The 27,990-nt window shown below is 41.3% G+C and overlaps 1 protein-coding gene across 3 annotated transcripts in view; it reads right to left on the bottom strand.

The window, feature by feature from the left end:
• Window positions 1-27,990, bottom strand: part of TOX (thymocyte selection associated high mobility group box) — a 306,122-nt gene that overhangs the window by 8,426 nt on the left and 269,706 nt on the right. For all 3 annotated transcript variants that reach the window (XM_059724058.1, XM_059724059.1, XM_006269533.4), the window contains 2 exons: window positions 22,955-23,035; window positions 8,133-8,519 (listed from right to left, as the gene is read on the bottom strand). In XM_059724058.1, coding sequence (XP_059580041.1) covers window positions 8,133-8,519; window positions 22,955-23,035 — 468 coding nt within the window. The remainder of the gene's footprint in view (window positions 1-8,132; window positions 8,520-22,954; window positions 23,036-27,990) is intronic.

The raw sequence follows: 27,990 nt of genomic DNA, 5'->3' as shown, positions 1-27,990 counted from the left end.
GTTAAATAATGCTTCTGAACTTTATATGAACTTTTAAAATGGTCCAAAATAGGAAATATTAGGAACTATAATAAAGAGTCATGGGTTCAGAAACAAATATTATAAAAAAAACAAAAACAGAAAAAAACTAGTTAAGACCTAAAAACTAAGAGTAGGGCTAAATGGTTATTTCCCAAAGCATAAAAGATCAAAAGTAGAACAACCTAAGGATCTGTACCAACTAGTGTTATTCATTTATTAACAACCTGGAACAAGGGTAAGGTATGACAGTATAGTTTCCAGAGACTACAACAGTTTTTTAGATTAGGTAATATTAGAGAAGACCTTCTGAAAGACCAAAAATGCTGGCTGTCTGGACAAAATGGTGATAGATGAAATTCACTTTGAACCAGTCACATTCAAGTAATTTTGGTAGGAATACTTTAATTGCTCACACATATAGGGGTTTAAATGCAACTACAATCACTCAGAAAAGACAACTGATCATCTTTATAGAGAGCTGAATATAAACACCTGGTATGTTATGATCAAAATAGCAAAGGACAGAAAATACTGAAAATATTATATCTTTTTATAAGCTGATGGAACAATGAGTTGAGTTCCATTCCATCTCAACAAAGATAAAACTGCAACAGAAGGGCTTCAGTTATAGACAATGAAAATTATTAAAGGAAAGAAAACTGTATATATGAGAAGGTGGCAATCTTTATAAACCATGGGCCAGAACAACCTGGCTTCAGTCCAGTGTGGTCTGGGTGGCTTTGGCAGCACATCAGCAAGGAGGGGGAGGGGAGGGAGTATTGCCAGGGCTGGGCAACTGGGAGCTTTAGCTGCAATACCACCACTTCTCCCAGCCCCTCGTTGGGGTGTGAGTGAAGTTGCCTGTGCCATAGCTGCTCTGTCCCCCACTCCCCAGCTCTAGTGTGGATGTAGCATGCAGCTGGTAGTGAACTGAATCAGGGCTGGGCAACTGGAAACTGCATCCACACTGCTGCCACTTCTTCCCACAGCCTTCCCCACCTCCCAGCTGCAGCACGGGTACAGCAAGACGTTCTCCACTGGCTAGAGGCTATGCTCATGCTGCAGCCAGGAAATAGGTGTGGAGGTGGGATTGGGGGGTGGGGGTGGAGAAGTGGTGTCAATGCAGGTGTACTCCTAGCTGCCCAGCCCCAGTGCAGCTCCTCACTGCCCAGTCTCAACATGGGCACAGGCACAGGCAAAACCTTTTGGCTCCAGAGGCCGGAAGATCCACTGGCTCCATCTGACCTGTGGGCCATGTGTTCCTGACCGCTTGTGTATATTAAAAGAAACAAACCTGAAAAAATAACAACTAGGACTGGCTAGCTTAGATTAAAGATGAATAAGAAGGAACTGGAGATGACAGAAAGGACATACACAATTAGGAATGTTGTATGGAAGTTAAATAAAAAAACTCTTACCCACAAAATATTAATTAAACATAGGTGCCTTTTGTGGCTAATGAGAATATACATTCTGTAGAATGAAAAAAAAAAAGTTTGTAAACATTCAGTGTTTCATGCCCATGGACACTTTATGAGTTTTTGGTAGGCCCTTCTTCTATAGGTGCATAACTCCATGACTTTCCACTCTGAGATATCTTGTGTGCAGGTTACAGAGACAGGAGATACTGCACAAGACCTCATTACGTCTTGCTTCCAGATACTTAATCCTTACTCTGTCCTCTAGTGTTTACACTGAGTGACTATCTAAGTAGTCATTCATAACTAGCACCACCTCCTCCTCTCTGAAAAGCAAGGGGAGATAAAACCCTTGTCCACACCTTTAAGTAAAGAGCATGCAACAAAAATGAAAGGTCAACACAAAACAAGAAACAGCCCTGACCCTTCTGCCTCAAGGACTGCCTTGAACCGTCAGGCCTGTGCAGAGATGGACGTTGCCTTTTTTTTTACAATGGGCTACTAGGCTAGTGACTTGCTAGAATTTTCCAGTTTCTTATCTAATCCTTCAGGGATGCAGGAAACTATACATCTCTATCTTCTTTGAGTCTGGTCATTCTATGAGGGTAAATGCCTGATGTTGAATGAATGAGAGTACATATTACTCTCTCTGGACTTTCTTATTGACCTTAGAAGCACAGACCTGTAGAAAAAAAAGGGCTGGAAGGGACCTCAAGATGTCATTTAGTCCAATCCCCTGCTTCAGACAGAATAACTATTGTTTCTCTAATTTACCATTAAAACTTTGAAAGATAGAGATTGTACAACTTCTCTATGTAAACTGTTCTAATGCTTAACCACCCACCAGGTGAGAAAGTTATTCCTAATATCCAACCTAAACTTCTCTTTGTCACCGATCATGCCCCTTTCAGGGAAAGCTCTGCCATGGGACTCCCCAAGAAACAGCCTTATTTGGTTTCCCTCTCCTAAAGCAAGCCCTGGGGTGGCTTCACAATGGGCAAGCCCCTGGGTTTGAAACCTTGGCTCTTTTCTGTTTCCTGGTAATCCATAGCAACCCCCCCTCAGAGAGCTCGGTTTTTTTGGTCAGCTCCTGGGAAGGCGTGTGTCTTCTTCAAAGTGCAGGGTGAAGAGGAGTCAGAGGGCTGACATCCCAAACACAGCCCATCTCCAAACAAACCGGCTTCATTTTGCCACTGCAGTTCCCTCCTCTCTCCTTTCCCAGACTTTACTCTGTCCTCCTTGGGACTCCTTTCTCTCCAGCTTTCTGTCCTCCATGGGACGACTGTTTCCCTCTCCTGCTCTCTCAGAGCCGCAGCCTTTCTCCCGAGGTACTCTCAGCCACCCTTGCAACCGAACAGTTGCAAAACTATTGTATTAACCCAGTAACTAACTTAACATAATCAAATTAAACATCCAATCATAGGTGACCAATCAGAGAGCAGTCTCTGCAGCCTGCTGTCAGGCCTTGGCTGTCATTTGACCTTGGGGTGAAAAGGGCAGATAGGTATCCTGTTTATGAAACTATTTACAGGAACTATTTACAGCAAAGTGGGCTCACACCTCAAAATCCCTACAAGAACTCAGAGGAGAACTCAGCCCAGTTAGCCATCTTTGTCACACCCTTATTGTAATTTAAGGCCATTAACTCCTTGTCCTGTCCCCACAGAGAATACTATTGTCATTATAACCACCCTTTAGGTATTTGAAGACTTATCAAATCTCCCCTTTTTCTCTTATTAATGTGTTTTAGGGACCACTATCATGTCGGTTCACCATTCAGATGGAGTATCTACTGGGAACTACCAATCTGTATTGGGTCAGTCCCCTCCTGCCTGTCCCCTCAGCCCTACAAGACGCTTCTCATTTTTCTATTGCCACAGATCTGTTGGGCTGTAGAAGGTTTTTATGAAGTCATTTGCTGACTCATCCTTTTCTTGCTCACCTGAAAGTGTGCCCACTTCAGAGCCACAATGTTGTGTGTCATGAAAATACTTATCCTTCTTTAACTGGGGTGAGCAGCTGTGAGGCTTCTGGAAGGGAAAAATATCCTCTCCTTACAGTCCCAGCATACAGAACAGGTTAGTAACTTGAGTCTCCTCTAGTTGCTAATCTCAGCCAGAAGTCTAAGGGAACATCTGGTACCTGGTTAGAGTGGACATCTTCCAGGTTCTGGAAACTGAATCCTGATGGGGTGTGGGTTTTTTTGAAAAACAGGCTAGATGTGGCCATTTGTGGTGGTTTTTCTTGGCTGGTGCATCCCCCAATTTTGTTTGTTGCCTTTGTCTGGCACAGTGGTGTGGATTTTAAGGAAACAAACTGATGTTGCTGGGGGTTCTGCTTTAGGCTCAGTGTGGGTACAAACGTAGGTCTTTCTAATGATGGAGAAAATCTTGAGGAGCATCCCCTGTATGTAGTGTCTATATTGAGGAGGCACCCTGCTGTAAGGTTGTGTCCTGAAGATATCATGTAAGGGGGCATTAGCTATTCAGTGGCCTCTGAGTGATTTGTGGCCTGGAACAATTGCTTCTCTTGCTTCTCTCTAAGCCCCTAGTTTAATGTTCCTAACTTTCCTATCCTCTTTCCCTTTTGCAGCCTGGAATCACCAAACAAGTTGTGTTTGGATCCTCTGTTCTTTTAATTCTCTTTTCAGTCCATGAGGCTACCAGGTCTGTGAATATGTGAGAATGGTATGGCTGTGCTGGAGGGCTTCCTTATCTGTTTTCCTTCTTTCCCTTTTTTACAGTTGTACAGCTGTATCTTGTTCATATATTCAGTCTTTACTTGACTTTGATCAATTTGGTCTTTACTATTCAGGCCTTAGTTCAGTCTCTTCAGTCCAGCTTCTTCTATGTGAAGATCAAAGATGTAGGATCCCTTTGTTGGGGTCTTTGGCCACGTCTCTGCTGAGTCCATGAGGGCCAAGGACTGTTTCATCTGCTTTATATATGTACCCAAACCAGCAATTAGGCAGCAGAGATGGCTTAGAGCAGTCCTAAGCATGCTATACCCCTGTACATCTCTCAGGCTCTCTATCTTAGGGAAAACCTGGATTGCTGCTATGGCACGTGCTCTAAACTGCTCAGCTCCAAGATGCCTAATCACACTGCAGTTTGGCACTGCAGGATGGGAGTCAGTAGGCAGGGCTTGTCAGTGGAGCTGGGCTTGGCAGGGAAGCAATGTAAGTATGGCCCTTAGCTTCTGGGTTACTTCCTGCTTACTCAGATTCCTACCACCTTTCTATATGCTGCCTAGTGGCCACCCTGAAACATGCTTACAGCTAACAAATATACTTACCTCTGAAATCCAAAATACTTGCAACTGCCAGGTCCCCATCGCATGTTACACTTAGTTGTGAGTAACCAGTTAATCGTGTCTTAAATAGTTACCCAATCGCAGGTTAATGCAATCAATGGCGTGATAAAACAAGGAATAAGTCACAAACGTATTACACAAAATATGTATAATAACTTTATGGCTGGTTCCTACCACACAATTAACTGAACATGTAGCCAGGAGTCAAAAGCTCCCATGTGCCCCCAAAGCTGGGAGCTGTGATCACCTGCTACTCCCAGCAGGAGAGGTGCATTGGAGCCCTTAACTCTGATACATCTCCTGGGCTAGGAGCAGTGGCAGATCGGGGCTCCCATGCTTTGGGGTGCAATTGGAGCCAAAGGCTCCACTGTGCACCTGCAGCTGGGAGTCTTATAGTTGATCCAGGCTCCCAGCTGTGGGGGCACACCATGTAGGGATCATGCATCAGATCCCATCCTTGCTTTAACTGCACATCTGCCAAGGGTCTGAGAGATAAAAACCAACAGTGTAGCATTTCAACAGGTTACAAGCACCTGTCAACTTGAATGAAGCTGAGATAATGTCATACTTCTTGGATGAATGATGGGGACCAATATTCCCATTCCTATTTAAAATATAGTGGTATTTTAAACTGATTTTTCTACCTTCGCACAGAGGATATGACCAGGCTAATAACTTTTTTTTTTTTTAATGTTGTATGCATGTCAGCAAAGCACAAATCTACCACAGGCTACCATGGACTTTTCTCCGTCCTATGTTGTACCTCCAGAAAGAAATGGCATTGTGCAACATATGCAATATCACAGCTAACAGCATCTGCTATGAGTGGCAATTCTCTCACTCCAGTGACATATGTGTAACATGCTAAAAGACAAGACTTCCCACTCTTTTCTTTCCTTCTGTTTAATGTTGAACCTGACACAATAAAAGCAACAGAATTTACATTTTATTTAATTGGTTTTATGCGGTGTAACCATTCTGAATCATACACCATGGAACAGTGCTTAGGTCTGTGCAGTTATGACGAGCATGGTATGGCACCATCAAGCAGATGTAGTGCTAAAAACCCTCCAACTCCTGTACTGCACCTTCTGTTAACTATAATATTATCTACTGAATAATCAGTGCCAGATTTTCAAATCCATTTCATAAATTGCGCCCACAAGCTCTGCATTTGTATGCAGGTATTTAAGAACAAACCAGGTATTTAAGACATCTGCAAGTGCACAAAAACAAAACAGAAAAGAGTAATCATGAAAGGAAATGCTGGGGCTGTTTTTTCTATTGCTTTCTATCTTTCCTGGATGTTTACTTCCAACAGGAAGGAGTGGAAATGGGTGAAAAAAACACGAGTCTAATTTGGTAGGACTCCACAACAATGTAAATGATTACACCAAGTGAGGTCCAAATTACATCTAAAGTTAGGATCTGATCCTGACACAGAACTAAAGAACTCCCTTGTTTGGATACTTACGGTGTTAGATACCAGTTTACTAGGTCCAGGATACTCTGTCCACGGTACTTTTGGCTGGCAGGTCACTAGGCCTATTGTCAGAATGAAGATGCCTGATCTAGCATATATCCTGCTAACTGATGGAACTGTGATCTAGCTGTCTGTCCCTCACAGGTCTAGTGCTGTCCCCTTTAAAAGCCCTATGGTTTACACCCACTGTATCCCAGAACTCCAGCTGTACGGCCTTTCCGGCTGCTGTTAAACTCTTTAAGTTCACAATGATTCTGCATGGGATTCTAAGGACGTTTCTCTTTCCTATTACCACGACAAACACACAGATCTAGACAAAAATAACGCCTGTACACATTGCCCTGCCTTGGCTTCCTTACCTCTTGGGATCATTGTTTGGGGCTAGAAAATCAGATCCTCCAAGATGACCCAGGATCCTTTTGTGCAGTTCCTTTTGTATCTTCTGAACTATAGAGTCTTTTCAGCCCAGCATGCTTTCTCTAACATTGACTGGTCCTAGAATTAACCTTCCAGCTTTAACAGGAGTATGCTTGCCTCCTCTTTTCCACTGCCTAAGAATTCAAATGTATTCCTATGAGGCTTTCACTTTTCTTTTTCCTTCTGAGAGTCCCTTTTCACATCTCTCCTTTGTTGCCTCTGTCCTTTTATCCTGCTTAGAACATTTCCACTCCCTAGGTTCTCCTGAGTAGGAGACATTTTTTGTCCCAAGCTGCTCCCCTCTCAACCGTCTACCATTAAGTTTTAATGACTATTACAACTAGATTGAAAAGTAAATGCTAGAACCTTGTTAGCAAAGGTGAATACCCATTCACAGAGGCATGCAAAACATATAGATATTTCATAATTCCATAACATCAACCTGAATTCATTAGTTGTACATATAGGGTACATCTACACATGCACTTTACTGAGAGGAGTAGACTAATTAGCTGTGCAGTAAAACATCACACTTGTGCTGGTATTAGGGTGAGTAAACTAATTAACTCTGATGTAACATAGTATTGTCAGAGTAATCAACTGTGACGAAATGCAAATGAAGATGGTGACCATGGATGCAAATTGCACCTCATCAGCCCAGTCAGCCGTGGACCAGGCTCTTGCCTCCTGCTAGGCCCTCTGCTGCCAGACGCTGCTACCAGAAGTCCAGGACCGATCCCTGGTACCCCCTGCCAGCTCGGGGCCTGCGTCGCACTTCACACATATACAAGCATATGCTACACTCACTTTACTTCCTTTCCAGATCAGGGGTTTGCAACATTTTGCCACCATAGGCTGGAGCTTGCGACTCAACTACCTGCTGTAGGCTTCAAATCTCTACTTGCCCAATCCTCTGTGCAAATTATGGGATGGTTTGGACCTTTCTGGGCAATATCCAACTACTTTGTGGGCTGGATCTGGCTCAGGGGCTGCCTGTTACTGACCCCAGTCTAGATATACTCAGAGTTTACAAATTGCATCACAAAATCTAAATTTCAGGAGCCTTAAGATTTCACCTGTTCTTCAGGGTATTTTCTACCATGGAGGCAATTCTGTTGAATACCAGTAATCTATTTCTAATAGACACTCTCTCTTTATATAGATGAGATGGAATTCTAAGGTTTAAGTGCCAATCTTCTGTATCACATGAATAACATTATTATCATGGCTGATTCTACTGAGGTCTGGGAGACTAATCTTATAAATAAAGTTGCTCATGAGTTGAAATCTTTGCAGTACAGACCACCAAGAAAGAACTGTATTATAGAAATACTGGAAAGTTCCAAAACTGAAGTTAGCCCATGACTCAAAAACACCCCACTAAAACTTCATCAAATGTTTTCATTGGTTTGGAAAAATGAAATGGAAAAAATAAAACAGTTTTTCAAACAACCTGAAAAAAATCACATTTTACAACTTACTTGCTGCATTGTAGGTGAATGTAAAGCAGACTGGACCTGCATTGGTAGCTGGTTTCCAATGGACTGCTGCATTGTAATTGGCTGGTGTTGCTGTATGTTGAGATGCTGGTGGAGAGGTGGACTTATCTGAAGTGGTGGTGGTGGGGATACAGCCATATTTGCTATGGAAACAGTCACTGGCATTTGGTTGTTGGGCTTGGGTGCTATATTCCTAGGAATATTAGCGTGCATGGCAGTTATGTGAGGGTTCATTCCTGGTTGTTGGTGATAATGGGAACTTAGATACAGTGCAGAAGGAGCCTGTGCAGGCCCATGAAACACTGACTGTTTTGAATTAATCATCTGAGGTGGCTGGGATGCCTTAACATCAACAGGTTCACTGTAGCTCTGTTGAGAAAACAAACAACAATATTTAGAGACCAATATTTTCTTTAAATGCAGTTTACTGTAAAATTTTTGCATCATGCTATCCTTTACTGAAACACATTCATATTCTGCAGTAATGGTCCAAAACTTAGTGTGATGGTAAGCTGTATTGTTTTGTACGTTTAATCTAGGACATTGTACAATTAATTGTGTTGTGCAAAGAAAAGCATTCTCCTCTCTCATTGTTCCACGATGTGGAGGATTCTTTTATGATAATACACATTTCAAAAACAAATATCTGTCATGGTCATGTTGCTAAAAATGTCCCTACAGTGGAAACTGGGTATTACTCTAGAAATAAAGTTAACTCTTATACCATAAACCCTACACACCTTTTCTCTATTGTACGCAAGACCCCACTGCTTCCTAGCTTACACTACTTCCTGGTCTATCATTTTCATATAACAAAACTTGGAAGTGACTTTACTGAGCTAAACAACAAACAAAAATGTGGATTCAAGCTTGCCACCCTTAATCATGTCTGCCCCTCAAATTTAGTGGGGGGGGGAAACAAAGTCTTTTTCATGTAAAAGGCAATGTGCCCTGGTATAACTGAGAAATCTGGATTCTGTTTCTGGCACTACCAGAGGCCTACTGGGTGTCTTTAGGCAATTCACTTCCCCTCTCAGTAAATTAGTTTATCTGCAAAATGTGCAAAAAAGACCATGACTTGGCTGTAAAATGTTTTGATATCTACTGATTTAAAGTAGTGTGTAAGAGCTAGTGATACTCATCCTTATGGGTGGCAGGACTGAACCCTAACGTTGCTCTTCTACACAACATTAAAATTCCAATGGCAGTGTTGGTGCCCTTTATTTTTTTAAATGTCTTGTGTTAGAATTATATCCAGGCTACATCAACAGCATTTTGTAGACTGTTAATGTGGAAATAATAAGGGCATATTGAATAATTAAATTTTAAGCAGAACCTCCTCAATGAACCCAATGAAGGAGTTCTGCTTAAAAATTGATAGTGCCAGATGGCCTATAAAGTGTTTGACTGCACCAAACACAGGAGAATTATCTCAACAAGCCTTGAAGAGTACAGCACCAAAATAAATAGATTTTCAGAATAAGTGCAGCATTTGTTCTCCTTCCTTAAGATAGAAATATTTTCAATCATGAAGCCTGGTCTTTCTACAATCTTATTTTTAACATTATAATGTTTTACATTCAATTTGTTTAGTTCTCCATATATTCAGTTCCTCAGATCTTCTGAGTAAACTAGATGTGCTCAAGTAAATGCTGAAAAGAATTAAGAAATAATTCCCAGGTGTTTCTCTATGGGCACCTGAATCATAATCTGACAGTTAAGGGAAGGTTGAATTAATAACCAGTGAAAGGTGAAACATTCTGGAAAAAATGGTAAAAATATTCCTCTAGAGAAAGAAGTCACTTTGACAAAACAAAGGATGGAAGATGCATATATGTCCTTGTTCTATGACCTCACCTCCATGTCATGTTTACTCAGTTTACAAGTCAAAGTAAGCTTAACGTTACTCTCAACACTCCCAGGTCAGTTGAGTCTGAGAAAGTCTATTTATATTCTTTCTGATGAATGGTACCATCACCAACAATCAGCCACTCTGCACGTTACAGAAATTGGTTCATTATATGTGATGATAAAGATGAAAAAAGATGATAAATTCATTTTCCCAAGACAGGTTGCAGTACTGCTAGCAACAAAACTTATTTTCTCCAGTAAACTAAGGAAGATAAGCTGAAAATGATAAAAAGAATGCAAATTTCTGTGTGCTTATATGTACAATAGGCATTGTATATACATGGCCATAGAGACATACAGATGAATGCATACACATGCACACATGCACGCACGCACGTGAAGACTAAAGCAAATTTTTATCTTACCCTGTTTTATGCTTGTACTCTTAGTCAAATGAAGGGAGATGAGGGGGACGCTGTCCTGCCACCCCAATAACAGTTGCAGGACATTCTCTTGAGTATGAGAATTATTTACCAGCTTTGGCCGAGCACAGGTGTCTCTCTTAGGTCTAAAAGAAGGTCTGTTATTTGGGCATGTGGCCAGAGCCCTCTTGGTGAATGTGCAAAGTTTCTCAATGACTAAAGGGAGTACAGTCTGTGGCATTCCTTGAGAAACCATAAGATATATAATTGAGTGTAGACTTCCAGCAGTGTAAGTTGGCAGGATACCCCTTGGCCTTTCACTAGCCTCTGTGTTATACCCAGTTAGACCAAGAACAGGTTTTCTCTGAAGTTTTTGAGGTCAAATAATTAATCCTGAAAAGCAGGTGTCAATGAGCCCTTGATGGTTCCACCCTTGTCAAGGTCTTCCACTGTGACATTTCTTTGCGACTACACATGCAGTCACTAAAACGCTATCCTGTGCCTCTTTACATAAGCAGACATATTAAGCCAAATACATTACTGGTGCAATTGTACCAGATTCTGTGCACTTTTATAAAGGATGAATTTGTACTAGTATGAATTAACCCTAATCCAAGATGACCCTGAATTTAAGATGGTCTCTCAATAAATAGGTTCTATACATGGAAAAGTTATAGATTTTTTATAATTTTTCCATGTATAGAATCTAATTATTGGAGGATTCTCTTAAATTTGCCCCCACTACAAGTCCAGTAGGGAAGGCAGCAGTAGGGAGGTAGGTGGTAAGGAAGGTGGGGGAGGGGGCAGGTGGTAGGGGGAAGGCTGTATGCGGGTGATGGGAGGGCAAGTGGTTATGAGAGCAGGTAGCTTGCCCCTGCCACCTGTCCCCACCACCACTTACACTCCTTGTGCCTGCCCTTTCTGCAGGCATAGAGCCTTGTCCCCCTCCCCATTCTCCTCTCTCCTCCCTTTCCTTGTTTCCCCCCTGTTGCTTCTTCTCCCTGCAACCTGGGACCCCTCCATCTACTTTCTTTTTCCATCCCCTCACCCATAGCCTCTATCCCCACCCCTTGGTGCCTCCTCCACCCTAACCCTTGCTTACCTAGGCTCTGTTCCCACTCCACCCTGGGACACAGAACATGGCCCCAGCCTGGCCCTGTAGCAGCAGTGCCAGCTCTGTGCTGCTGTTATGGGGCTAGGATGGGTCTGTGCTCCATGCCCCAGGATAGTGGTTTTTTATTCTGCAGACCAGCACAGGAGCAGGATGGGGCGCACGGAGCCAGCTGCCTCCCTTCTTGGGCTGCCCTGCCACCCAGTTTTAATCCTGCATGTGACTGCCAGCAGCAGAAACTGCTTGCCTGGGTGGACAAATGGGGGTCTGAGCAGGGGGCTTGTGCCACGCTCAGCAGTCAACACTTTGCAGCCTGGTACCAGGCCACAGCCCAGTGATTAGGAACCTTTCTCCAGGATGCAGTGGGGACACAGCCTGCTGGTGCAGGAGCAAAGACAAGCAGGGTGGGGAGGAGGCATACAGGGGGACAAAGGCTGTGGGGGAGGGATGAAGAAGGTGGGGGCAGGGATTCATGATTGGGAGAAGAGAAACAGGGCACGTAGAGGTAATGGGAGAGCAGGCAGCAGCTGTGGCTCCATCCCTGACCCAAGGACAGAGGCTCCAACTAGGCAGGTATATGGCATAACCGCAGACGGAAACTCAGCCAATTTTCATCTGCCTATCTAAGGGAAATTAGTCTGGCTAATAAGATCCCTATTTAATTAACTTTTGAAACATGGAAAAACATTGAGGGGCAGTATATGCATCAGGGGTGGGCAATTATTTCTGGCAGAGGGCTGCTTACCGGATTTTGGCAAGCTGTCAAGGGTCACATGGGTAGCCCCGCCCCTTGACAGGTGCCACACCCCCTGGTTGCCATCTTGGGACTGGAAGTCCCGCCCCATAACCTCTGACCTTTGCCACCAGAAGTCCCTCCCCTTGCCCCCAGAAGTACTCCTTTCAGCAACGTGTTTTGCCATCTCTATCATTTGTGCAAAGAGAACATTCGTTTTAACCTTACAATTATTAGTATTAGGCTGTATAGACTGGAAATCAGATGATGGCAGTCTCTAAGATTGGTTATATAGGGAGAAGTACTGCACATACACATTATCAAGCACATTGCAGGATGGTACACTAGTATACCAATTTTTCATTCTAGTCCTCTATACTCTCCAGTCACTCCCACTCATGACTTAGTTCAAAGTCTTAGTCTTAATTATGAAGCTGTTAGAAGGCTGAAATTAGGACTGTTCCTGTATACATGGCTCTCCAAGACTATGCCGTACAGTGTAAAATTATAAAGATGGAAGGAAAGCAGCTCTGGTGGTCACTCTGAGGTTATAGAACACACTATCAAAAGATGCATCTTCTGGGCTCAGTGAAAAATCAGCTTTTCACAAGAGCCCAGAAGAACAAAGCAGAGGAGAAAATAAAGGCTCAGTTCAAAAAAGGAAAAAGTAGGGGAGAAAGAAAGGAAAAGAAAAACAGTCAAACAGTGAGCATATGCAATTAAATAGCAGGAGCATGAGACCAAAGCCCACTCCTATTTTACAGTGTTTAATGATGCTTAGATACTACAGTTATTGGAATTCTATAAATAAGAAGTTTACATGTAGGTGATAGATCTTCAATTTCTACCTCTCCACATGATTACCACCAAACCCTCCTTTTGAACCCTCCATCCTTTTCCTCATTTATTTCCATTCTTGAGCTAAATGAGGACTTCCTTTTAGCTGTCTACATCCAGTAGTTCTCAACCTTTTCAGACTCAAGGCACCCCTTGGAAAATGCCAGCTTTTTGCGTTCACTCATTTCTTGTCTATGGAAAAATAATAGAGCCATTCTTCAGTTGCAAAGAACCCAGAAAGACCACAATAAGGCAGAATGTTTTTGACATTATGGATTCCTATTTCAAAGCCCTAAGTTTATCTTGTGACTCATGTGGGTGTTTGAACATCTAACAAGGTTAATATTATGCGGTACCCTAAAAGGATTTCATGGCACCCCAGGACTGTGAATCACTGTTCTACTCCTCCCAGATGCAAGAACTTCTTATGCATTTACAAAACTTCTTTACTGCCTGTGTGTCAAAGGTCCTTTTGAACTATCAGCCAACAGGGGTAGCCTAGTTGCACTGATTTCTGCAGCCAATAGTAGACAAGGGAGTGATTTACATTCAGTGACTTGTGATATCCCAACCCAAATAACCAGGTACTCCCTTACAGTAGGCTGACTGGGGACAGGCTTTGGTGTGAGTTGGGATAGGTGCTTTAATTCATGCCTCTAGGAGTTGAACCAAGATGCCACTAAATCCCACAGTATATTGTGTAGCGGAGGCTGTTTGTATTAATAAAGAAAGATATCTGTTAAAGCTGGCCATTACTAGTCTATATGCAGCTTAAAGCATAGTGCTCCATGCAGAAGTTTTAGAGCCCTTGGGATATTTTCCTGATACCACTTCATGATGAAAAAACACAGTATTCTCTATGTGGGGAATAAGGATATTATGGAAACATTTGTTTATTTACTTCAAACATTCATAATTTAGTGGAAATGTGGAAAATAGCAGCAAGTCCTGGTATATGCTGAGCTACACTCAACCACTACTGTGTGTGTGCATGCTCATGTGAATGTTTGTGCAAGATTCTACTGTTGGCAACTTTTCCTATACAGCATCTGTAGAAATGGGATTTGAAAGTGGAAAATAAAGTGTGTCTGAATATTTTTGACTTCCAGCTATAATTCCAAGGAAACACAGGTGAAAACTAGTACTCATCAGCTAAAAATGATTCTTGGCTTCAGTTGGCCAGTTTTTGCTTGGCTTTCAAGAAAGTGAAGATAGACATCAAATCATTATTAGTAAGGAAAAATGTTGGGCCCTGAGCCAAACCCTGGTAGACTTTAGATCAGAACCTTAAAATGTTGCCATATTAAAAAAATACTCTTGTTTTATTTTCAGACACTGAGCTGTTGCATCTTTTTCTCCAGAAAGGAGGCCATGAAAACCATCACTAGCCAGAGGCCGAACAAACTTTCTTACAGATTTCAGTTGGTGGTTGACTACTGAGATCTATAAATGAACATTTCAAAAACCAACTTCAGACTGAACAAGCAAAGTTTGTACTGCTTCAGACTGGAAAAGATACTGTTAACAATGCTGTGGCAGAGCACAGGGTGTCTCTGCCACTTTAAGGGCCTGGAGCTGGCAGCCTCCAGGTGCCTGATTAGGGCAGCCATTTTGAGGCCTAGGCTGCTTATATAAACAAGGCAGTTCGGCTGCAGGAGGCCAGGCAGCAACATTGCCTGGCTGTAGGGCTGCTGTGAATGACCCAGAGGTAAGGGGGAGCTACAAGGGGTTGGCAGGAGGCTCCTGGTCCTGGGCATGACCTGAAACTGCACCCTGTTGGGAGTGGGTGGTCTGGTGGGGCTCTCAGTGGTGCGGGAGCCCCCAGGAAATGCCAGGCCAGTTATCACCCCGGTGAAAGGCGGGTCGGGGTGCCTTAACCCCTAGCTCCCACCACCACCAGGTGGGTTACCCTTGAGTTTGTTGGGGGGCCCAGATGGGCCAGTGTTGTGAGGGGCCCAGAGAGGGCAGACCCCGAGAGTGGGAGTGATGTGGGCGTGGTGCTGCGGTTGCCCCCGAGAGGACGGGGAGTAGTGGCATGGTGAGGCCCAATGACAGAGTGAGTGGCTAGAGAGTACCCTTGACTGGCCCAAGCTGGGGCCAGGACTACGGTAGTCAAAAGGGCTGGGGGCCCACCGCGAGGGACGCCCAAGAGCCGGGGGCCTGGGGTCCCGACTGGCCTTGAGGTGGGCCAGGGCAAAAGGCTGAAGGTTCCGGGGGAACCACACTCGAGAGGGGAACATGGCTTTGGGGGGCCTAGGTAGCCTGGATGACAGCGGAGTGGCCGCCTGATCAGGAGGGATCATAGTAGGGTCATATAGGATGATTCTGGGGCCCAGTGTGCGAGGCTTGGGCTGCGGTATTAGGGGATATAAATGAATAAATGTGATGAAGGAAATCAAACTTTAATTTGATACAGGTGTCTTATTTCCCACATGGGAGCAGTAGGGCAGCTCTAAAAATGCAATCCAAATAACTCTTTTATCCCCATCACTTTAGAAGCAAACAAAATACTTCTTAGGGTCAAAAGAAGAAATCTTTCGAATCAATCTGTTATTGGGAAATTTGGGGCTGACATCTTGTGAGAACAGGTCTTGGTTTTAGTACTAGAGAATGGGAAGACTTATGACTTGGCTTCCCCCATGATTTCTGGTGGTAGACAAAAAATACAAGGTTGAAGATCACTGTCCAGGTCCATCTCCCCAGTAAGCCAGGTCTGCTGCTGTAGTAAACTGGGATAGCTACTTCAAAGTGTACTTCATAGTCCACTTCAAAGCAACCAAATCAATATATACTACCTCAGAATTAGCTTTCAAATGTATTGCTGCTGTTATTCTAGTAAAATTCACATTTTTCTGCTGCCAACTACTTGTGAAAAATGAACAGTACTCTTACTGCATATAGCTATTATACCCAACTTTTTTGTTATAACTAAAAAAAATTCCTTAAGTCTTCAATAGTTTGGATAAATGGCACCATAGGTCATAGATTATTCTTAGACAATGCATAGTAGTAGACATATTTTTGTTTCAAAGTTTTCTTAAAACAAGAGATTTCTTTTCTGACATCAGTTTTTGAATCCTTGTAAGGATTTGACAGTGGCTTATGGAAATACATTATGAGTCAACAGACATTTTTGATTTACAACATAATTCCAATATATGGTATTGGTGAACATGTATGGTTTTGATATATGGCCCCTCATCAGTTTTCATATACTACAAAAACAAGGACTACAGTATCACAAGTCATGAAATAGTAATTGTTTATAGACTTTGTAGTTTTCCTGGGTAAGAATCTTTATATCGAATGGAGAAGAATAAAATGTTGCAAATGAATGTGACCATTTTTTCCCCACTAGGAAAATGTTTCTAATTATTATGTACAAACTTAGTGGCTAAAAAGTAACCCTTGATGTTTCAAGAAACTGCTTCACTTTGATTTGCTCCTTAGGAGGAGAAAGTCACCGTGGTTACTTTGTAATATTAAAAAACAGTCAAAACTATTTTTTATGTCTTCTGTCTCTGTGGACCTAGGGCTAGCTCCAGTAAAGGACACAGGTTCTTAAAGGAATGGAATCCAGAACTGCAAGTGAAGTGCTGAGGCTTCCTATACAGTGCGTGGGGAGAGTTAGGCAATTCAGAATTGCATCCAAAACAGCCAGCTTATTAAGCAGGGATCTGTTTGCAGTCAGCATGTTCAGAGTGCAGTGGCTTAGAGTTAACTAATAGGGAAATGCTGAGGAAAGAGAGAACTCATACATGTCATGAATTCTACTCCCAACACTTCATTTAGGGCTGCAGGCCACTTTTCCTATCCACACCCCAGAACCCTCTCTTGAAGGTGAGAAGTAAAGGAGGAGGTGCTATGGTTCCCCTCTTATATAATACCCTTGTGGTTACAGGACTTGCTTAAGATGTAGGAAATCTGGGTTAGCTTCTTTCCTTTACCTGGGGAGGCTCAACCCCACCATCTCCTACTTTAGAGAAGAATTCCCTAGCTTAGTTTAGTGTATGTGTACTTGAGCATGCACATGTATGTTGAAACATGGGGTGGGGATGGGGATGGGAGGTGCTGACTCTCCCTCTCCAACTGAAGCTGGCTAATTGCACAGAATAAATTCAAGATTCACTGGTCCAGAAAGATAAAGCAGGAAATAGGGTCAATCTGTAGCTTAGTGCTTATGTCACTTACTACAGGTGAATTGATGCTTTATACTTAAACCACACTAAGAGCACTTAGTGTGTGCCCACATGTTAAAGCTTATCAACTCATGCTAAGTGCCCTCTGAGCGTCTCAGGGTGCAGACAGAAATTTTCACCTGATCTAGCCACAGAAAGCATATTATAGCTGTGATGACAGCTGTAGACAGCTTCCAAAATGGCCAACTGGGTGAAAATCTGACCCCTCATTGCATGTGGGGTCAGTTGAAGACATTTCAAAACGGAACATCTTCTGTAACTGCTGTCCGCACTGCCAGCCAGCTTCAGAATGGGAAGGGGGAAAGGGAGTGGAGGGATTTCGTTCTGGGATTTTTTTCAGCCCCCTTTGGATGGTGGAGCAGGTGTACTGGACCCCCCCCCCGGTGGGGAGGGGGCTCCAATTCACCCACCCTACCCTCCAGTAGGGACTGAACCCACCCTCCCCAGATCTAATTCCATCTGCTCACTCTCTCCCCTCCTATTCTGAAACAGGGGCAGGCTGGGAGAAAGGAGGGGCCATTGCTAGGGGAAACTGGCTGCAGTCTTCTAGCCAGCAGCTAGATTCCCCTCTCTCCTGGAACCAATGGTGAACTTCTGTTTGTTCCAAGGGATCGCTGTAACTCAGAATGCTTCCTGCAAAGTGGTCTGAGTTACAGCAGGGAGCTGCACTTCTGTCTGCACCCTTAAAGTTATGGAACTTTAGTTGAGAGTTAACTGTAGTCTGTGCTACCTAACTTGGGTAGGCTACCTTGCTTGATAACATCTGTCTGCTCCATGGAGATAAGAGCAACTTGCAATCTTCTAGCATCCCAGGATGCACCACTCCCAGTCCCCCCCCCACCCAGAGAAAGAATAGAGCCCAGATAACCTGTATCCTAGGCATGCCCCTGCTTATCAGCCCTCTAGTGGCAAGTCAGAGCTGTGCAGGCAAGAAATGCTCTTAACCCTTAATGAGACTGCAGCTGCCAGGACAATAATGTGTATACAGTGATGGAAAAATAAAACCCAGTGTTTCAATTAAAAACTCACCATTTCAATTTTAGGGGGTATAGAATGCAGCCCTGAAGGACTAAACCCTTGTCATGTGTACAAGTGCCCCTATTGTCCAACTCTAATTAAGGGAGGTCTGAGCCTGCCATAAAAGCAAGGTAGCAACATTGCACATGTTGAACACACATGCATTGTTTCTAACACTTTTAGAATGTCAATATAGTTGCTGTGATGTTACCCAATGGCATGATTTTCAATTAGATAGAACATCAATTCTTCAAACTACAATTTTTATTTAGCTGTAGGGGTTTTAGCCATGGTTGTTCAAATATGTCCACATGAAATATTTATGCATGTGTATATATAAACACATATTTAATAGATATAGCAATCCTACTGTCAGCCAGTCAGAAAAAAGGGCAGGGTAAGCTATAAAAAGTGCTTGTTTTTAAAAAAGTCAAATTGCAATTCACAGCATTTTAAGTAATGCTATACAAATTGCTATATACTGTACGTTGCAATTCTGAGTTTGAATAGTACTAAAAATTGCAACTAAGGCCAAATATAAAGACACTTGTTTATCATGCAAAGGCTTAGTCAGTACTATAAGCAATATGGCAATCAGCATAGCATTACATATAGAGCTTTGTAATGTAATTTTTACTTTAAATATTGATTTCTACACACATGAACAAGCTTGACTATAGCTCCATTAATTTCAATCATTATTAAAAGAAAAAAATATCACATAGAACAATCTAGCAAATACGCTGGTAGATTTAGTAGAGATGAGTGCACAGCTATGACATTACGTTCAGACCAACACGTTGCCTTTATATAGTAAATGCTAACCCTACTGTACAATGTACCATATTTTATTGCATAAAAATGCCCTGAAATATAATTTGTACCTTATTTTCAAAAGGCAGAATGAAGAAAAAAAGATTTTTCCAGAGTTACAGCAGGGACAGAGCCAAATCTTCAGCTTGCTCACTCCCCTCCCTTTCCTGCTTATTTAAAGCTGAAATCCTAGCTGCTGCTGAAGACTAGTCTCCATGATTTTGAAAAGAGCTAGTCTCCAAGGCTGTGAAATGGGAGAAGAGAGACTGGGGAAAAAAGTGTGTGCAGAATATAGCATGAGAAAATATAATATTTTAGATGGCATTTCAAATGTTGATTGAAATTTCACAGAAAAAAAATCAGCCTGAGGGGAAACGTCCACCTTGCAAAATTTCAGCTTGTTAAACATGGTGACAATAGAAGCAACTGAAAATATTGACTTTTATGATGGGAAAAGTACTCATCTGGGTTCCCAGACCCATCTGAAATCACTGCTATACAGTTCCTGTCTTAACACAGCTGAGATTCGTATGTATATGAATAAATAACCATGAATAAATTACCAAGCTCCTTTCCCTTTACTGCACAGAACAACTGAACATGCTGTCTCAAAGGCTGGACTTCACTGTTAATGGTGACTTCAGGCCAATGTAGACCTGAACATCAGATCTGAGATCAGGCCAATGTAGACCTGAACATCAGATCTGAGATCAGATTGACTTTCTTCCCTAATGTATGGCACAGCCCACTTCCTAGGATCATTTGAAAATATCTTCCTCATTTGGGAATATCATCTTAGCAGAAGAAGCAGTAGCAGTAAATTCTGCATCAGTTACATTTGTCCCTCCTGCCGCCTTCATCAGATACAGTGTCATCTCCTTTTTATTGAGTGTGTTGTTGCTGTTGTGTGTGAGAGGGACCAGAGTGCATGTTTTGGACCTTCTGGTACCCTAAAAATCCAGGGGACTAGATTTGAAAGTCTCTTTCAGTATTATGTTCCTATTTCCATATGAATGCAAATGAGACAACTACAGTGAGAGAAGAAAAACATTACAGGGATAAGGCGTCTCAAAGCACTGGAGCAAAGAATCTGGGATTGTCTGGGCAAGAAGGAATCTGGAACTGGGAGCAGTTGGAGGTAGATAAGGATTCTGAGAAATAGCAGGGGAAGGTGGACCAGTTGGGCAGGGAAGCAGACAAACTATGAGTAAACTGAGGGTGGGGTCACTGTGCAAAGGATCAAGGACAGCAAGCCAAGGGGAGAGAATGGGGGCTGGAACTGTTTGGGCAAAGAGATTGGAATTGACAGCTAATAAGGAAAATGGGGGGGGGGAGTGGGGGAGGGAGAGGGGGTGTCTGTGACTGGGATGAAAAACCTGGAAAAGAAGGTTGGAACTATGTAAGCAAGAAGAATTGGACTGGTACAGGGAACAATGGTGGACAAGAGATATGACTGGAAAAGTGACAGGTTGAGGCCTAAGAGGTGAAGCTGCTTAAGTGGAATAGTCATAATCACTTGATGACTTTGTGCAAAGTCAAACACTGAAAAGTTTGATGTTAGAAACGTCAAGGTTAGAGCACTTGGCTGCTGAGTATCCAGTCACTACTACAGGGACAAGCCAGTTAACCTGTAAAAAGTTTGGCAAGTTTATCACAAACTGTGTTTCCCTCATTTTCTGGATAGTGAATATCCTTCAGCCACAATGCTCATAGCTGCAGAAGTAATCAGGTGGTACTATTCTGTAAATGATAAGGACTCTGATGCATCAGGCTCCAGGGCTTTGAAACAGGGCACCTAAAATGAGCACAAACTTTTTATCTTAATCTCTCCATGTCTCAATTCCCCATCTGTAAAATGGGGATAATATCCCTTGCCTTGCAGGGGCATTCTATGGATATATTAATTTCTTTGAGGTGCTAAAATAAATTGTATCATAGAAAACTGATGAAAATAAATTTGCCTACAGAGCAGAGTTTAAATAATGTACAATAAATAAGGCATGGGGTTATAAATGGAACAGTGAGGATAAAACAAAATACTGAATTACTAATCATCAAGTGAGCACTGCCCATCCCGTGCACTGAATGAAGTAGAGGGCTTGTGGAAAAAATATGTAATCATGTCATTAAACACTGTAACTAAACACTATACAGTATGTACACACTGAAGCTGAATTAAAGCTGCATAGGCTGTCACCTTAATTCCTTAAATTTTCAGAATCTGACTTTGCAACCTTAATAATGTCTTCCTTAGTGTAGTTTCTCAGATTATATTCTCTTTAGAAAAGATGCAGTCCATGTGATGAATATTAATAAAATATCACACATCCACTTTGTGTTTACATGCTTATTTATAGACCTGTATCACCTATGGTGCCATGAAAATAATTACTAACAGCAATACTATATACTGAAGTAACATTTCTATGCATTTTATATCCTTGTGTCAAATCCTACTTGTTCTAGTTATTTTGGCAGTCCTTCACTAGCTTCATTTTGACTATTTATGTAAAATAACCTCACTCATTCATCTTTATCTTTTAGTCCATGCTTTTTGGACAGAATTTAAACAAATGTTTAAAGCTAAGTAGATCCTTAAGTCCCACTAAAAGCAATGGGATTTAAGCATCTGCTTAGTAGTAAGAACATGCTTTCAGTGTTTTCCTGAACAGGGATGGACTCAAATATGCATTAAAGTGTTTCCCAGTACTGAATTCAAGCTCAATCACCATTTTTTTTTTTCTTTTTCTTTTTCTTTAAATAAATGAACCTTCCTCATAAAAGGCCATGCTGCCATTTTTATTTGCCCTGAAAAGAAAATAAGTGTAAAATTCAGAGCTTTACCTTATCAAAATGAAACAATTTTGGTTTCATGTTAACAATGCATGTTCAGCAAAAATAACAGCCTAGGTTATTTTCCCAAGTGAAGAGCTGGCTTCATAATTCATTTTACAGTTATCGGAGTGCACTGATCTTGTTTTACTCATCTTTTATCAATAGGTAAATTATTAAAAAAATTAAGAAGTATTGTATAGTAGGATTCTCATGACATTCTACCTGTTTGTAAAATCCCATTCTAGAGAGAGTGACTATATATGGAACTTTCCAATATAAGAGAAGAATATTTATTCTTACATGTTTAAGCAAATATGTTCAGTACTTGTAAGTATAAATGTTGGCGATTTACTTTTCTTATACAAGATATAACACAGGAAAACTATGGATAAGGTGACACTCATGTCTGAATTTAGATAGCAACACAAATTCCTTGAATTTTAATCTCACAAGGCCCTTCTACTGAAAAACACGAATAAACTGTAAGTGAATGCGTAGTTAAACATCCCATGTAGAAGTGCCCTTAGTGTATGATCTGCAGTACAATTTATACTTGGTTTGTATACTTCATTTCTGCACTATGAAATTTCATTTTATCATGGGAATGTTTGCACAGTAATGCTAAATATGATATATCTGTACAATGATTGCAATTTAAAAGTTTTTATATGCTTTAAATAAAAACAGATATTTTATGTGAGATGCCAGAATTTTTTTTCTATTAAAATTGTGGATGATTGGATATTCTGTGATGCGGAACAGTGTGCTTATCTGTTGGCATAGGTCAACCTTTTACTGATGACTAGGAATGGACACACTATCTCTGCACTGAGAGAGAACTATTTGTGTTGAGTACTTGAACAGTGGATGGATAGCGTAAATTTAAGATGGTATTGAGCAATGATATTTACATTGGATACTATGATGATGAGCACTATACAAATGTGAACATGATTTACAATCTGTCATAATATATATTGGATTACCTTGGATACAAGACTTGCTCTATATGCAGCTAACTGCTTCAGATACTCCTTCTTTGCAGCTTCAGTTTTCTTTTTGTATACCTATGAAAAATAGAGAGTTATAATTAATCTGTTTTTGTTTTGATATATTACCAATCTGTCTCATGCTTCTGTATAAAGTCATTCTAATTAAGCAGCCGTTCCTTCTTCTCCAGATTCTTCAAAAAGTGGGGGCAAAAGGAAGTACAACATCAAACACTTTAAAAAAAATAAATAAAAAATAAAAAAATTTTGCTCACGTTGCAAGAAATCCTTTCCTCATACAGCAATACAGGTATCTGAGGTTAGTAAGAACCTCCTTATAACCACAATAGCTTTAGTCATTCTAAATATTTCCAGACTGGACTGCTGGGGCTGGAGATGCTCTTTACTATAGCTCCAGACTGGCAGATCAATTACCTTACTCTAGCACAGTGATTCTCAACCAGGGCCCCCTGGGGTACTGCCAGATCCTCTGAAGGGTGCTGCAAGGTATGAGGAGATAAGCAGATAAGCTCAGGCTTGTTCCTGACTGGCCAACCTCCCACTGCACAGCTGTTCTGCAAGGAAGTAAGCACTGCAAAATATAATTTAGTTTTTTAAACTGGGTGCCACTCAGTTCACTAAAGTTATGGGCGGGTGGGGGGGAGGGGCAAAGTGCCTCAAGTCGAATGAGGGGTGCTCCAAATCCAAAAAGGTTGAGAACTGCTTTAGGACATATAAGAACAGTAGGACTAGGGCTGCTGAGCTTGGACAAAAAAGGAGAAAAAGAGATGCACTGGGAGCTTTTCTCCCTTCATTCAGCAAACTACTGGAGAATCAGAGAAGGCCAAAGGATCCATTAAGTAATGTTAATTTAAGTTGCTGTTCTAGTTTCCTCCAGTAAAGTTCTGACCAGCTTCTCAAGAAGGTACATCTGTTCCTACATATTTCAACCCACTATTCTGTCTAGAGTTCAATACAAGCAAGAAAGCATCACACAACAGCTTAAAAAGCTTCAAATTTTCTGGACCAAAGTTTTCTTGCTAGATTGGGCCAGACATCTAGACACTATGGTAACAGGTGCTTTAAAGATACAGTAAGCAGATACTTGAGAAGCTGAGAATGTGCTCTGGGTCTGCACCACCCTCTCAGTTGTAGCCTTGCTCTCTGACAACCAGCCACTTGCTTCTGTGGATGCAAGGGAAGGGGTTATGACAGGCTAAGGAAATTTGCAGTGCTGCCAACCCATGTGACTTTTATCACTAGTTTCTCACTAGTGACCTATAGGTCAGACCCTTGAATCATGTAATGATATGAAGATCTCAGCTTTCATTTAAACACACAAAATGAGTCTCTAGCCCTCTTAGTGTATATCTACACAGTTCACGGCTGCACTGACGATTAGTCCGTGTGCACTAGCTCCTGGGACCTAGTCACAATACTGCAGGTCCATACACAACTCAATAAGCTCCATCTCTATGAACAACTCTTCCAGTGTGGGTAAAGACCATTCTCCCTGGGGCTCTGCTTATTTGGGCTACACATTCATGAAGTGTAGGATGGGAAAAGCCACTTAAAACATCTTTGGAACAGACTCATGAATTCTGCAGTTGAGAAGCACACACACATACACATATCCCCTATACTGTAGGGTAAGCTTTATGAAACTTTAAATTGATCTCTTTTGATCCTCTTACTTTTCAGTAAAGCTAGAGTATTCTCAAAATGGACAGCATCTGGAAACTGCAGGCTGCACATACACAGAACGCTACAATTCCAAAATACAAAATCAGAGCAAAAGCATTAGGCTGGAAGCATCTAATGCTGCATCATTTTTATAAAGCATATTCTGGTGAAATGTCTTTTATTTCATCAAAACTTTGCTTTCAGAGAAAGAACATTCCTAAGAGCTAGGCTGGTGTGGCTGCCTCAAAAGTTGCCTAAAAGAATTAATGATTTTTTTTTTTTTTTAGCCAGGAAAGCAAAAGATCATAAATGGAAAAAAAAAAAAAAGTCCTAGGATACTAAAATTATAACTATATAAAGATTGGTGGGAGGAGAGAGAGGGTTTTTTTTGGCTAGAAAGTTGTGTGTCTGCATTCTTATGATTCCTCCAAATCAGGATAAATATGTGGTCTGGAGTGGTTTCATATTGTTTTTTAAGGAAGTGGTAACGTTGCTTTCTAAGTTGAAATTGTTTGTGGTTACTAGGGAAATGTACTGTTTGTTTTGATAATGAATTGAAAAATTAATTGACAATCTGCTCCCAGTTGCTGAAATGAAATTAGCGTGACTTACAGAACAAAGATAAATTTAAGTTGTACTGTACATCTGAATACATCTGTCTCATTCCGCTTGCTAGATTTTAAAAACACCACTGAGCACAACAGCATTGTAATACACAAAGTGAAGCTCTTTAAAAGATCATATAGGGTTTTATTCTGATATTTTAGTCCTGCTTTAACTCATCAAGTCTTATTTTGCATTACATGAGTGTCAACATTTTAAGCAATCAAACTTCATCTATAGTCAAAACATATGGAAACTGTTGTCTAAGATTGATTTTCTTCTCAAATTGTGGTGTGCAAGAAGACAATCTTCCTTTGCAACACAAAGCTAACAACAGCTTTGTACCCAAACACTACTACCCCATATGTACATCATTATATAGTCTTTATTTAATTATTTCCCAACCATGTATGCACAGCATTCCATACATACATACTATATTTCATACCTTCTTTTCTTGGGTGCTTTTGCAATTTCTTAATGGTGTAAAGCCAAGTAGCACTTTTTTTCAGGTTACTATTGCAATTGACCATGTTACAGGGTATCATTCTGATGGCTGCAATCCACAAACCCTTTACCTATCAAGGGCACTACAGCCTGTTCTAGTATTTTGTATCCGTATCACTGTTCCCTTAGAGGTGTGTCATTCAAGCTGTACATAATTCTACTATGAACGGTTTTTCTTTGTCCTGGGTATTTTTAATATATTATCCTCAAGCATGATAGCTCAGGGTGCTACTATACATTTTTTCAGTCCTCTTCTACAATCCAAAAGTTTAGGCAACTTTTTAGTGGGTTCACTAAATTGCTGATGATTATTCTAACAGCAGAACTTGGGTGGATTCCACACCTCAAAGCTGGGGAGTTGGCTGGCATCAGTAAGGATGCTTAGTTAACAGGAATTTTCTCTGATTGAGGGTTCCAGTTCTAAGTCCCCGTTCTAGTTTGAACTTTTCCATGAAGCACAGCCCAGTGTGGAGACTACATGAGTGGCACACTAGGAATTTTAGCAGTATTTAAAACAAGCAAAGTGCCCTCCCATCCTCATTTTGCTGCTCCCATATTACTAGCCCTGAAGCTTAACTAGTTTTTTGCTATAATACAGTTAATAGAAGGGCAGACTTGGACAACAAAGGGTTTGTGTCATCATTCAAGTGTGCTCTGGATACTAGTTAAAATATTTTTGTTTCACAGTTAAAAGACAGTGAAGAATTCTGAAACACATTATTTTCAATAGCATATTAAAAAATGTTCCCAATTTGAAATGCAGATTTTTTTGTCTTTTGCTGAAAAGCTATAGTTTACTTATAACATTACACTGGTAATATTTATTTTAATGCTGTCTTTAACACCACAAAACACACTCATGAGGTGTATTTTACCTACTGAAACGAGTAAAGACTGCTGAACAAGTAGTAGCTTGGACAGTAGGGTATTTTAGTAGAACCAGGCCACTTCTAGGTTGTTTTTTAATTAAAGTAATAATTAAATATTAATTATTCAATACCAATCGATTCTCATTTGGCCATTAGTGGTCCATTTTGATCCTGAAGATGTTTATTTTTATATACAGTATTTCAGTCTACATATTTTATGAGCTGAGGTAGTTAGATATTAGCAGACATGGCAGCATGTACAGGATCATCAACGTTCTGTGGAAGTCCCTACAGATTATGGCATATTGCATCTACACTGTGTAAAGATGAACAAAAGTGCTGCCATTATTTCACCACTGTGCATCATAACTGGAAATTCACATTGTTTGATGCATAGGTTTTTTAATTTATTACTTGTTAACATTTAAAAAATGCAGCCAGTAGCAGAGTTCCAGGTATTTCTACAGAATGTATTAAGGCACACAAAAATATGGCTCCAAAATAAACAAGCACCTGCTCTTCTCAGTGCCTTCAAGCCCAAGAGATGAGATTTGAACTCTACTGCTAGGGAAATGAATATCAGAGTTCAGGCCTGTACATGAGAGAGTCCTGCTACCAGTTACATTTAGGACCCAATAATCCAAACTTACTTTGCTAACCATAACTATTGACCACACCTGCAGTGGGAATCTTTGCAGAGGGTTGTACCATTATTAATGAGGATATATAACCTCCAAGCTTTATTTGAAAATTAACAGACTGTGGGATCAATGGTTAGGCAAAAGTATTGCACAAATGTCAGATATACCAATCAAACCTACAATACAATAGCTGAATTGCTACAATACCAATTTATGTGCAGATTGTGTTTTATGCATTTCTGAGCCTATGTAGCTTTTGTCTACAGACTGTAAGCTCCTTGGAGCAGCTCCAGGTCATCTTTGCACAGTACGAAGTTGAACAGTCTCTGCTCCAAACAAACATCATAAATACCTGATGCATCATTTTTTGCCATCAATTCTTTATGAATTTCCTCTGAACTTCCTTCTGGAGTTATACCACCACCTTATATTCCACTGGGAATGTCTACATGTGTGCTATCAATGCACAGTAAGGTCACTGCGCATTAAAAAAGGAGCAGTAAACTGCCCCCAGGGGAAGGGTCTACATATGCTCTGGCTTGGGAGCAAATTTGCTGTGAACCAGAGCAAGTGAGACGAGGGAAGTTTCTGCCCCTGTGCCTTACTCTGCCTCACTGTAGCAGCCAGGGGGACCTCCAGGCTCCCCCAGATGCCAGGCCTGGGCTGGCAAGGGGCAGGGGGCTGATGCCAAACCCCATGTCAGGAGCGACAGCTGGGATTCCTACTCCCA

This window comes from Alligator mississippiensis, chromosome 3 (genome assembly GCF_030867095.1).
Source record: "Alligator mississippiensis isolate rAllMis1 chromosome 3, rAllMis1, whole genome shotgun sequence".
In the NCBI taxonomy this organism is placed as follows: domain Eukaryota; kingdom Metazoa; phylum Chordata; order Crocodylia; family Alligatoridae; genus Alligator; species Alligator mississippiensis.
Note: the sequence above shows the minus strand (reverse complement) of the source record. Positions and strands in the feature narration are given on the sequence as shown.